At 41.3% G+C, this 12,758-nt stretch overlaps 1 protein-coding gene across 2 annotated transcripts in view; it reads left to right on the top strand.

Annotated features, from left to right (window-relative positions):
* Positions 1-12,758, top strand: part of FMN1 (formin 1) — a 482,430-nt gene that overhangs the window by 99,296 nt on the left and 370,376 nt on the right. For both annotated transcript variants that reach the window (XM_073609885.1, XM_073609886.1), the window contains exon 2: positions 3,519-5,368. In XM_073609885.1, the coding sequence (XP_073465986.1) occupies positions 3,637-5,368 (1,732 nt within the window). In that variant the 5' untranslated portion in view covers positions 3,519-3,636. The remainder of the gene's footprint in view (positions 1-3,518; positions 5,369-12,758) is intronic.

Here is a 12,758-nt window from a genome sequence, read left to right on the forward strand (position 1 = left end):
TAACTGTAAATTAAATCTGAACTATATACAGAACAGATGATCCACTAAATTTACCTGGAAGCGGTAGATTGTAAAATCTACCAGCGCTACATGTCCATGCTTGATTGCTTTAGATTATATGAATAGATTGTGTGATTTCAATAGAAAACTTGTATGTAAATCCATTCCGAAAAAAGTCAGTGGTAGCATTTTACAGTTTTTTGTGTTTTTTGCTAAATAACAAAGTTACAGTAAATGGAATGTATCCTCTTCTATATGTAAATGTATTCTTAAGGATTGCATTTTTTTTTTTTTTTTTAAAGAGCTGCACGATTCTGGCTAAAATCAAAACCAGGATTTTGAGAATAAAAATCACGATTCTCTCATGATTCTCGCGGCGTAACATCCTTCACATTATACAAAAAAATTGGGCTAACTTTACTGATTTTAACTTTTTAAGCAACAAGTGTCAGAAAAAGGTTTAGTCTTTAATTGGTTAAACTGCCCTCATCTACAGACCGAAGTTCATTCCTTTTTGATCTAAGAATGAAATGTTACTTTGTTTATAGTCATCTCTGATGAGAAGCTTGTCAGAATACCTGGATTTTATTTTTTTTTGTCAGCTGTCAGAACTCTGCACTTGTTACATAGAATCGGGAAAATGCTGTTTTAAGATAGGGATGGAGTAAAATCGTGATTTAGATTCTTTAGCGATTAATCATGCATCTCTACTTTTTCAATGAAATATTTCTATACTATATTTTCTGTTTTTCCGATTTTAATGCTATAACCAAGAAGTAAACAGTTTTTATACATATTTAACCACTTGACCACTGGACACTTAAACCACCTTAATAACCAGACCAATTTTCAGCTTTTGGTGCTCTCACATTTTGAATGACAATTACTCAGTCATGCAACACTGTATATTAAATTTTTGTCCTTTTTTTCACACAAATAGAGCTTTCTTTTGGTGGTATTTAATCACCGCTGGGTTCTTTATTTTTTGCGCTATAAAAGAAAAAAGACTGAAAAATCTGTAAAAAAATAGATTTTTCTTCATTTCTGTTATAAAATTTTGCAAATTATTAATTTTTCTTCATATATTTTGGCCAAAATTTATACCGCTACATATCTTTGGTAAAAATAACCCAAATTGGTGGATATTATTTGGTTTTTGTGAAAGTTATAGAGTCCAAAAGCTATGGTGCGAATATCTGAAAATTGATCACACCTGAAGTACTGACGGCCTATCTAATTTCTTGAGACCCTAACATGCCAGAAAAGTACAAATACCCCCCAAATGACCCCTTTTTGGAAAGAAGACATTCCAAGGTATTTAGAAAGATGCATGGTGAGTTTTTTGAAGTTGTCATTTTTTCCCACAATTCTTTGCAAAATCAAGTTTACTTTTTTTTTTCACAAAATTGTCATATTAGCAGGTTATTTCTCACCAAAAGCATATGCATACCACAAATTACACCCCAAAACACATTCTGCTATTACTCCCGAGTATGGCGATACCACATGTGTGAGACTTTTATACAGCATGGCCACATTCAGAGGCCCAACATGCAGGGGAGCACCTTCAGGCGTTCTGGAGTGCCCAGGCCAATTCTGACATTTCTCTCCTACATGTAAAAATCATCATTTATTAGCTAGAAAATTACATAGAACCCCAAAACATTATATATGTTTTTTTAGCAAAGACCCTAGAGAATACAATGGTGGTCATTGCAACTTTTTATCTCGCACGGTATTTGCGCAACGCTTTTTTTGGGAAAAAAACGGTTTTGTGCTTTAAAAAAAACAAAACCGTAAAGTTAGTCCAATGTTTTTGCATAATGTGAAAGATGAAGTTACGCCGAGTAAATACCCAACATGTCACTTTTCAAAATTGCACGCGCTTGTGGAATGGTGCCAAACTTTGCTACTCAAAAATCCCCATAGGCGACCCTTAAAAAATTTTTAGGGCCAAAATCATTGCACTCGCTCTACCGATCGCAGCGATACTTCACATGTGTGGTTTGAACACCGTTTTCATGTGTGGGCGGGACTTACATATGCGTTCGCTTCTGTAGCTGCAGGCATCATTCAGATATCCCCGCACAAAGTCAAGGACGTTGTATGACAGCCGGCGGGCGGCAAGTGGTTAAAATGCATTTTTTTTTTTTTAACACAAAGTTGTCCATTTTATACAATATTTCTAACGCATAGCATGTACATACCAAAAATGACACCCCAAAATAGATTCTCCTACTCCTCCTGAGTATAGCGATACCACATGTGTGAGACTTCCACAGCCTGGCCACATACAGAGGCTCAGTATGGCGGGGGTATTGCAGAGTGGTGCAGGGCATTGCAAAGCATTAGGGATGGCTGAGCATGGATGGATGGCTGGCTGGATGTCACTGTGCAGCGCTGTGGGCACTACACATCCAGCCCACAGCGCTGCAGCCATCCATCCCTCCCCCTCTCCCCGATTGGTACACAGGAGGGGAGGAAAGGAACCGGCGTCATGAGATGACGCCGGTTTGTTTACATGTGATCACTCCGTCATTTGACGGAGCGATCACATGGTAAACGGCTGCGATCAGCGGCCATTTACCGGGATCCGTGATGCGGATGTGTTCGGGTGCGCGCCCCAGGGGGCGCGAGAGAGGGGAATTCTGGGAGGACGTCATAGTACGTCCTCTCAGAGTTAAGCAACCGCCCTGCAGCCGTCATTCGGCTATGGGCCGGTTGTTAAGTGATTTACCCATGACCATTCTAATTAAACTAATATAGCTTTTATATACAGTTGATCCACATGGATGGGGACTGCTGTACTTGCCAAAGGATTTGTAATTCAGTGAAGCCAGTCTGGTTATCTGTGCATTTCTGCCAGACAGCAAAGCCTGGTCCATGACTGCTGCAGCACTGCTTGGTCTGGAACACTGGCCTGTTGATTGGGCCGTATAGGGACAGAAGCAGACATTCTCAGCAACCAATCTGGTTCTGCTTAATGCATTCTCCACACTCTTTCAGTACAGGGGATTACAGGTTAACAAGCTGATCATATACTTCAGTTGCATTTTTAAAAGTGCATGCCATTTTTTAAGGATTCAAATCTGCACAAATTTGGTAATTGTTATATCCTGTTTAGCGTGTAAAGTGCGTTTTGTAATATAACCATTCTGTTTTTTACAGATTTATGAAGATAATGAGCAATATACAAATATAACACAGGTTTTGTTTTCTTTTTTTCTCTGACAGAAGCTTAATATTTAAAATGTTTGACATATTTAAATAAACTTTGTGCAGTGTTGCTCCGTTTTATTGCTTAAATGTATGTGTATTGCAGCAGTCCTAATGTAGTAAAACTTTTTTAGAAAATGTTTTGTTGTATATCACCAGCAGTTTCCCTGTTAGTCATTCATACAAATGTACATAATCTAGTTTATTGCACTGATGGAGAATGACTTGTGGTTGTATTTATCTGTATCTAGCATGTCATCTATCTGATTTTTTTTTTTTCTCCTCTGTTCTTGCTCTAACAGGCCAAGCTATTGTGGATCTCAGTCAGATGATTCTCAGCCTGGTTATCACATGTTCTGCCATGTAGCACAGAGAACATTAACAACATTATTTAAATTTTGAAATAATTAGAGGCGGAAAATGGAGAGTGCAAACTCTGTTCTCCAATTGCACAAGCCCATTATGGAACTCTGTTACGTCAGATTCTATCTTCCTTCGGGTAATGTCAGGGGATTCACGTACAAACGCTGTGTAACTCGAGACAAGGCTGGAGCATGCTTTGATAGCTGCATTCGAGTCAGGGAGGAGACGGAGCAGGCACAGCACAAAGATCCACCTTATGGAAGCTTTTCGGAGGCCTTAAAGAAATCTACAACAAGGGACCTGCTCACAGAGCTGTACAAGCTCACGGCTGCCAAAGACAAATTGCTGACCGATCTCCTCCACACCATCCACAACCCAGGGCTTAAAATGGGAAATCAGGACGGCAAATTTCATGACCTGCCTGGAGCATCCCATTTTTTAGAGGACTCTTCTGTTCCTATTGATTTCCATGAGTCATTAATGGCCTCTGTGGAAAAAAAGACTTCAACTAAAGGTAAAAAAGGGAGGAGGTTCAGCCGAAGAAAAGAGAGCATAGAGGACTTTGTGAACAAGAAGATGAAGTGGAAGGGGGCCCCAGAGACGGGAATGGCACAAGGCAGAGAGAGAACACCATCTATAAGAATTTCCTTGGCAGGTTCCATGGATGACTTGTTACGCCCAAGACTTAAGTCTCTAGAAAACAAGTGCAGTTATGCTGCAAGTCTTTCAGTGAAAAATTCTCATGGTAAATGCAGTGAAAGTTCGGGGATGCTTAGTGCGGAGTCAGCAACAGGTAGTTCCCAGTCATTGTATGACAATGATGTATTTAGTGATTTAAATTTGCATCCACAGAATGGCAGTCCTATGGGGGACCTCCAGGGTGTCCTCAGAATTATGCAGGAACAACAAAATGAGCCTGCAGTTCCAGAACATTTATCAAAAAGGAGTTCTATGGAACAGGATGGGAGTGATCAGTCTTCTAGTAGTAGAGAGGTCAGGACTGTTGTAGCTAAAGTGCAGACCATTAGTCCCTGTGTGCAGAAGGTGGTAACTACATACAGTTTCTCAGAGGATTCACTTAAAGATGATGCAGATGAAAATGTCACAGCTGTCCTGTCTGTACCGCCAAATGAGTTTGTTCCAAAAGCAGATGTTCTTACACTGCCTGAGCCCATTGAGCTGCCCACGGTGGGCGAGTCAGCCTGTGAGAAAAAAATGGATGTTAATGCCATGGCTGATCAGGAGGTTGGCCAGTTAAATGGTTTTGTCAACAAAAAGCTCCTTAAAGTTCTTAAAAGTGACAGTTTGGAGGAAACAGAATATTGGTTGGGGCAGCTGGATCGTAAAGGAGGGCATGGCCATATCAGTCCCAGTCTGATGAAACAAATAAGTTCACTGGACTCACTGGGCTTACCCACAGTGACTCCTCGGAATGGCAGAATTGAGAAATGCACAAGCTCTGATGCAGACGGTGATCTGCCTAGTCACTCCTCATTAAATAATAAAGAGTTCTCTTCTGGTCCGTCTTTTTCACCCCAGCTGCGGAGCCCCCAACTTCACCACAGGATTTTCCCCTTGTCAGTAAAGCGTTCCCATGAAGATCCAGGCACTTGGGGAAGGGAAATGCATTGGACCCTGCCACGTGACTTTGATAAAGAATCCTCAGTAGAGGGTAAAATCAGAGCATCTAGCCTTTCTAACCTGGCTTCTGACGCATGTGGTAATGGCGGGCACAAGAAAAGGGAGAAAGGGAAAATCTTCCCCTTGCATCCAAGTACTCCATTTTCAGGTTAGTCTATCCTTTTCTATCCTTGTGGGTAGCAGAACAATAGTGACAATACTGCAGCTCTGTTCATTAGCACTGATTTGAGCAATTGGCATGGTGGGAAGAGATTATAGAACTATGAAACTGTTATGTTCTGCTCAAAATAGGTTGATGTTTTTTTCTGATTTATAATATTTAGGACAATTTACAGTAATGTTCAACTTGGTCATGCATAAACCATTTTTAGGCCGTATTTAATAAGGTGCAAAGTGGGGGAAAATACGGATCTGAGATTGCTAAAATTTATTCTAGAAGTGAGGTAAGCTAGCCAAACCTTTCACAAAATAATTGTACAATCTGCTTTATTGCCGGTGATTGTGTAGAAGGTGGGACTAGCTGACTGCATATGAATTGCATGGATTGCTTTTGTAGGCCCTTTCAAAGTTGTTGGCAAATCTTAAAGCGGAGGTCTGCCCACCCCTACAAAAAATAAAAAGCCAGCAGATACACATACTGCAGCTGCTGATCTTTAATAATAGGACACTTGCCTGTCCTGGAGTCCAGCGACGTCGGTACCACACCTGATGTTTCCATCAACCGGCGGGTGCTGCTGCCACCATTGCTGGTAAGGGAACCCGGTAGTGAAGCATTACAGGTCCCTACTGAGCATGCACGAGGCACCACTGCGCTCTCCTACTGGCCTGGTGGTGAGGAGGGAGGAGTAGGGTGCCGAGCTTCTGATGTAATTTGCTGCAACCCAGTCTCCTGGAAGTGGCGACAGGGTACCTGTCAAAGACAGGTATCCGTTCCCCGGAAATGTGCATCGGAGGGGGAGGAGACAAATGAGCGGAAGTTCCACTTTTGGGTGGACTTCCGCTTTAAGTGGAGTGTACAGTTTTTGTGTAATCGGATTGTACCGTGTGCGTGGCATCCTTTGCATCACATACTTGGGGATGTTCACACTACCTGCAGAGAAAAAAGTTGTTTCTTCTCTGCAGGTAGTGATCTCAGCTGGGGGAAAGTGCCTTGCATTTTTACAATACAAGGCACTGTCCCTGCCCCCCCCCTTATTTTTCTCTAAACTTTACTGGAATTTCAGTGACATTCAATTCATATCTATGCATAGCAGCTCAGATGCCCTGTATAAATACGCAGAGTTGCACAGACTTGTGAAGCGGCAGCGGTGCAGAAAAAATGCAGAGGAGTTGCATTATTTTCACACTGCTCTGGTCCACAGGTGACAGCTGTGAGGGAGTGTGAACAGGGCCCACAGAAAACCCTTGTTTTCGGTGTTCCCTTGCGGAGAATTTTTTAACAATTTTTTTTTTTGTTGTTTTTTTTTTTTTTTTTTAATGCAGAAAAAACGCAGCTTTTCTCTGAAGTGTGACCCCCAAAGTTTGCAGTCTCTTGTTTAAATACATTTGATATGTTATGCTTAAAGCGGACCTTCAGTCATTTTTTCATCTTTCTATTAAATCCTCTGCCCTTGTTTTAACTTTGGATAGTAATTTTTTTTTTTCTGCCAGTAAATACCTTATACAGCCCTGTTTCTTGTCTGGTCATTGGCCTAGGCTTATGGCATCATGCACAGCTCTCATTCTTGTGAAAGTTTGCCAGGAAGGGAGGGGAAATGAGTCCTAAGAGGGCCAATGAAAGCTGCAGAGCTGGAGTTGTGTGTCTGTGTAAATGCTGGAAATGAACAGGCAGCAGCTTCAGCTGCCCACAGTTAAAATGTTTGCAGCCAGACTCTGGAGGGTGATTTCTGCCGCATATTTGGCAAGTACAGAATCGCAGTATATATAAAAAATGCAAAGTGGTTGGAGGGAAGCTTCAGAAAGGCAAGGATGTTTTTATTACAAATTATGTGAGCAGACTGCAGTTCCTCTTTAAGTGCCAGTTTTGTTTTTAGAAGAGTTCTATCTAACGTGCATTTCACACTAGTGCGATTTCAGATGTGACTTGAGTTGTACACAATCGCATGACAATGGAATCTCAGTTTTCAATGGTGCCCACTGAAATCCATGCATCTTGGCACCGCATTATTTTGGATAAGGTTCCAGTACTAATTTGGTGCGATTTACAGCAGTGTGCAGAACTGAGGAGCTGTAAATATTTACTTACAGGTTTATTTAGTCCTGAAGTTAGAGAATAACCTAGCGTTTGAGTACCTGGCTGTAATGTAAATGTTTGCCAGAGATTTTATGGGATTTGTGGCAACAGTTATTTCATGTTGAGTCAGTTGGCAACCCATGTGACGAAGTTCAAAGCTGATTAGTGAAGGGTGACCAGTAGATATTAATAAGAATAAGCAGTCGGGTGTAAGGATTTCCAGTCACTGGATAGAAGAAATCTTGCAGAATGGGAGGAATGTCTACAGAGTCTGATGTTTGGCTGTAACTTCACATTGCAGCATCCTGGCTATGACGGCTCTCTGCGTATCCAAGCCAGGTTGTTGACATACTGCTTCTATTTGTAATTTAAGGCAGTGGTAGTTCTTCTGAGTAACAGAGGATGCAAGCCAAGGGTTTCCCACAATGCGTATCATAATGGGTATTATAATACGTGTTACAATAACTCATGTGCATGCACTGCATTTGTTTTGGGATGCCTTGTTATTGGAAATTGCACCCCCGCCCCAAATATACATCTGCAGTGTTTGAGTGTATGTATGTAGTTTTAGGGATGGTTGGCCTACTTTTAGTAAAATGAAAAAAGTTCACATACAATCAGTAGCCCCTGCAGGGGTTTCCATCATCATTTAAAATATCAAAACAAAACTACAGCCTCTTGGCTCACTTTTGCCACATGACCTCAAGCCTAGGTCCTAGGTCTGATCCCACAGACCAACTCACATGGCTGCTTGGACTCTCACAGCTTACTCTTTCCACTCTTTGCCACTCTGTCACCATCTGCTAGTTATAGACATGCACACCACTGGCTTATCCCTTCCAACCACATGGACCCTTGGGAGAGTGGGGAGCTACTGTCAGGTCCCAGCCTATAACAGGTGTAAACACCACCTGTGCTATCAGTGTGCTGGCTGCCTGCAAAACCGGGTCCTGGGATTGGAGATTTCTTCCTCCCAAATCTCTATGAAATCTCTGGGCTCAAGGTCTTAAACCAGGTTGTACCAACCACTGAGGAAATGGCAAACCCAGTTCCCTCAGAATGAAATGAGCATCCTGGAGCCCCTCAACCCGCCTTGAGTGTCCTAGGTGCCCTAAAAATCTTGACTGGGCACGGCGCTGCCACAATATACAAATATAGACACACACATACGCACATGCATACAACGTAAAGCACTGTTGTGGCGTGACTGTGGCCTTAAGAATTTTTTTAGTCCAACATTGCTTTACCTAAAGGATAAGTTCAACATCAGGAACAGGTAACCTGTTCCTGCAGCCTTGCAGCAAGCCGAGCCCTCTGTGTGACAGCAGTACGGGGAGAAGTTCCCTGTACCAGCTGTAATTTTTTGAAAAGAATGCGGCCATGTGGGGCTCCGCCTACAAGGCTGCATCATTCATTCAATGTTCTGTGAATGAATCCACTACACGTAAAAACATCTTTTGCGGCTGTCGACTTGTAGTTCTCAATGAACCACCGGGATGCTGTTGAGTGCTTTGGTAGTCCATTGATTCTTCCTGTCATTGTGAAACTGCCCGATGTACAGGCAGACAGCTTACACTGACAGTCTGCAAAAAAAGTGCATTTATTTTATTTTTTTTTTAAAACTTGAACTAATTATTTAATTGCATCAAATGGGGTTCAACACATTGTATATCAGCAGGAACCGGCCAAATCTTAATCCATCTTCGGGCAGCCTGGGTATACTGCAGTTGATCTGTTGAATGACTTCAATACAACCAGCCTTCAGGATTTTTCATACAATCACTTCCACTGGCTATAGCTGGCAGCAGTGATCGATGTATTCTGATGGTGGGGAAACCTCTCGCTATCAGAATACTATAGTGCAGTGGGAGGAATCCCCCTGTCAACACTGACTGTTGATGAGGTAATTGATAGATATAGATATTATTTTTATTTTTCTTTCAACCTGAGGTTGAAGGAAAGCCTATTGCATAACGTATGACCAGCCTAATGAAGAAAAATTCCAATTGTGGTTTTGCAATGAATATATTGAACGATGTGAGCCCACACTCTTTGAGATTTCTATATATATTTTTATATTTTTGTCTACACTTGGAAGACCACCTAAAGCATAACGAAAAGATGGGTGTTTAGGAAAAAATGTAGCCAATGGACATCCTTTTGGTGCTATTCTTTTGAAGTATGTGTTAGATCATTTCACATCATTTCATGTGCATTGTGTTTTCAGCTTTTATGGTTTGATTTGTCCTTCTTTTTTTTTTTTCCTCAACATTCTCTTTTTATAGCATGTCCAATTCACTTGGGAGTCTATAGTGAATTTTCAGTGAGTTCTTTGTTTACCTGAACAGTCAAATTCATAGCGTGCACTTCATTAAGGCCACATGCACACAGGCAGTTTAGATCCTGTGTGCCAAATCCTAGCTATCCTAACTAACTTACCAGAAATCGGTAACGAGCCAACTGAAGGCTGCCACTGCAACCTCTGCTTATTGAAATGCTAGTTGCATGGCTACCATACTGTCTGTAGTTAAGTGCATTCTCTGCCTTTCCTGATCTGCATACTTTTTCCAGTTCAGGGACACTAAAAGTATTAGCATCAGTGAATTAGTTAGGCAGCCAGCTTTTTCAGAAGCAAGTCAGTGATGGTGGCTGCTCCACATTTTTCTCACAATAGATTTACTTCAAAATAAAAATTCTAACTTTGTTTCCGTGTGCTGTCGACCCCTGCAGTGACTTCCCACCCCTTTCCACTTTTATTTTTCTTTTCTTCCTCCTTGCTCTTTCCATCTCCCTTCTCCTCTTTTTTTAGAAACCCTTTGTCCACTTTTCTGCCCAAAACTTTTTAGAAAATATCTCCTGCTGGTATGCTCTGTTCACAAGGTACAGCTGTCCAGGGGCCTGGGATGTGTGTCCTCCATTATGTATGGATCAACACTTAAAGTGTTTGTTACCCCAGCATTTCAAATTCCTGATATGTGCCTGCTGTACCATGTATTTGTATAAAGTATCCTGCCCCCCCCCCCCCTTTTTTTTTTTTGTTCTTATTTTTTGCTTGCTTTGTGTGAAATCCCTGGTGTTCCTGCCAGTCCCTCGGCTTTCCTGTTAAAAAACTGACCACACTAGGCAGGAGTAAGAGAAAACAAATGGTTACCCTAGCCCTACTGTTAATGTAGAAGTCCATGACCTCTAATCCAGTGCTCTAGCCAGGGCATTCAGGTCCCATAGATAAAATTCTTGAATCGGGAAGGCTGGCAACTCGGATGCTCTCAAATTAAAAGTACTTTGTTACATGGATATACAGGTACAGGCTATATGCTGACATGTTTTGGCTATGGAGCCTTCATCAAAGCACACATTTTTATAGCAAAACAAGCTCTCAGAAGAGGAGTGGGTATATCCTAATTAGAAACAATCTAATCAATTAAAAACACATGGAGAAAAAGACACAGCAGACATATATGAAAGACATGATATATGGACATTTGGAACATTTTTCACATTATTCCAACTAATGTAACAAAACAATAAGATTTATTTCCATCCTATCGTTCAAGCATTATGGTTTTCTAATACTGAGGGTATGAATCCACTACACCTCGCGTTTAACCACTTCAGCCCCCTAAGAATTGGCCCCTTAATTACGAGCACTTTTTACAATTTGGCACTGCGCTGCTTTAACTGGTAACTGCGCGGTCATGCAATGCTGTACCCAAATGAAATTTGCGTCATTTTTTCCCACAAATAGAGCTTTCTTTTGATGGTATTTGATTGCCTCTGCCATTTTATTTTTTTTATTTTTTACGATATAAGAGTAAAAAGAACAAAAAATTTTGAAAAAAAAAAAATATTTTCTACTTATTGTTTATAAAAAAAAAAATACAATAAACTCAATTCTAGTCATACATTTAGGCCAAAATGTATTCAGCCACATGTCTTTGGGAAAAAAAAGAAAAAAAGTCAATAAGCGTATGTTGGCTTGCGCAAAAGTTTTATAGCGTCTACAAACTAGGGTACATTTTCTTGAATTTACGCAGCTTTTTAGTTTTGGCTGCCTATCTAGTTTCTTGAGGTGCTAAAATGGTAGGGCAGTAAACCCACCCTCCCCAATGACCCCATTTTGGAAAGTAGACACCCCAAGCTATTTGCTGAGAGGCATGTTGTGATAGCTTGACATTTCAGGGCCTCCGTAACTGTGATAGGTAGTGAGGAGTAAAATCAAAATTTTACGCCCTTAGCCTGAAGGCGGTGCTTGGTTTTTGGGGTCATGTACGTGGCTAGGCTCCCAAAAAGTCCCACACATGTGGTATCCCCATACTCGGGAGAAGAAGCAGAATGTATTTTGGTGTGTAATTCCACATATAACCATGCCATGTTTGAAAAATCTATCATTTAGTGACAACTTTGTGTAAAATAAATAAATTTGGAATTTTCCCAAAATGTGGCAAAATATAAAACATTTCATGGACTCAACATGCCTATCAGCAAATAGCTTGGGGTGTCTCCTTTCCATAAAGGGGTCATTTGGGGGGTTTTTGAACTGTCCTGGCATTTTATGCACAACATTAGAAGCTTATGTCACACATCACCCACTCTTATAACCACTTGAAGACAAAGCCCTTTGACACGTAAAGGTTTTTTTCCTGTAAGAGTATATATCAGAAAGGATATTCAGCGCTGACAAAAAAGGACACAGATGGGTAGACTGCTAGCAGACACTAAAGGTTAATCCAAAACAAAACCTCAAACGTAAACATATAGGCAGTGCTGCGCAATTCTTAAATGTCCAACAATTGGTGTGCTTGTAGCTAAAGCTGAGCTGAGTTAAAAGTGCAGGTGACACGCACAGGAGACAAGGATCTCTGATCCGGTGACAGTGACCCCTCCACCACACATGGATGGCCTCTCACCTCAAGGATTCGACCTGAGACAGGTCACATAGCGGGAATCAATTAACAGATAGAGCAGTCCTGGTAAAGCAATCCACAGATAACAGTTCCAATGCTCATCCGAGTCAGTGTGATGGTAAGAACGTATATGAAAAGACAATAACACGATCTAGTGCTCTCTGTATGTCACATTTATTTATAAAAAAAGGAAAAACTTTGCACTTACATGAAGCCGCACTCAGATCCGTGTGCCGGCAAGCAAGCGTATGGTAATATCAGACGAGATGACCGCGGGTGACGTCATGCGTGACACCTGACCCCCATACCCGTTACCTCCGAAGGCGGGACTTCCTGCCCCACGCTGTATTCACACAGTATTTGCGCAGCGATTTGTTCAAATACAATTTTTTTTAAAAAAA

The sequence above is a fragment of the Aquarana catesbeiana genome, linkage group LG13 (genome assembly GCF_042186555.1).
Source record: "Aquarana catesbeiana isolate 2022-GZ linkage group LG13, ASM4218655v1, whole genome shotgun sequence".
NCBI lineage: Eukaryota > Metazoa > Chordata > Amphibia > Anura > Ranidae > Aquarana > Aquarana catesbeiana.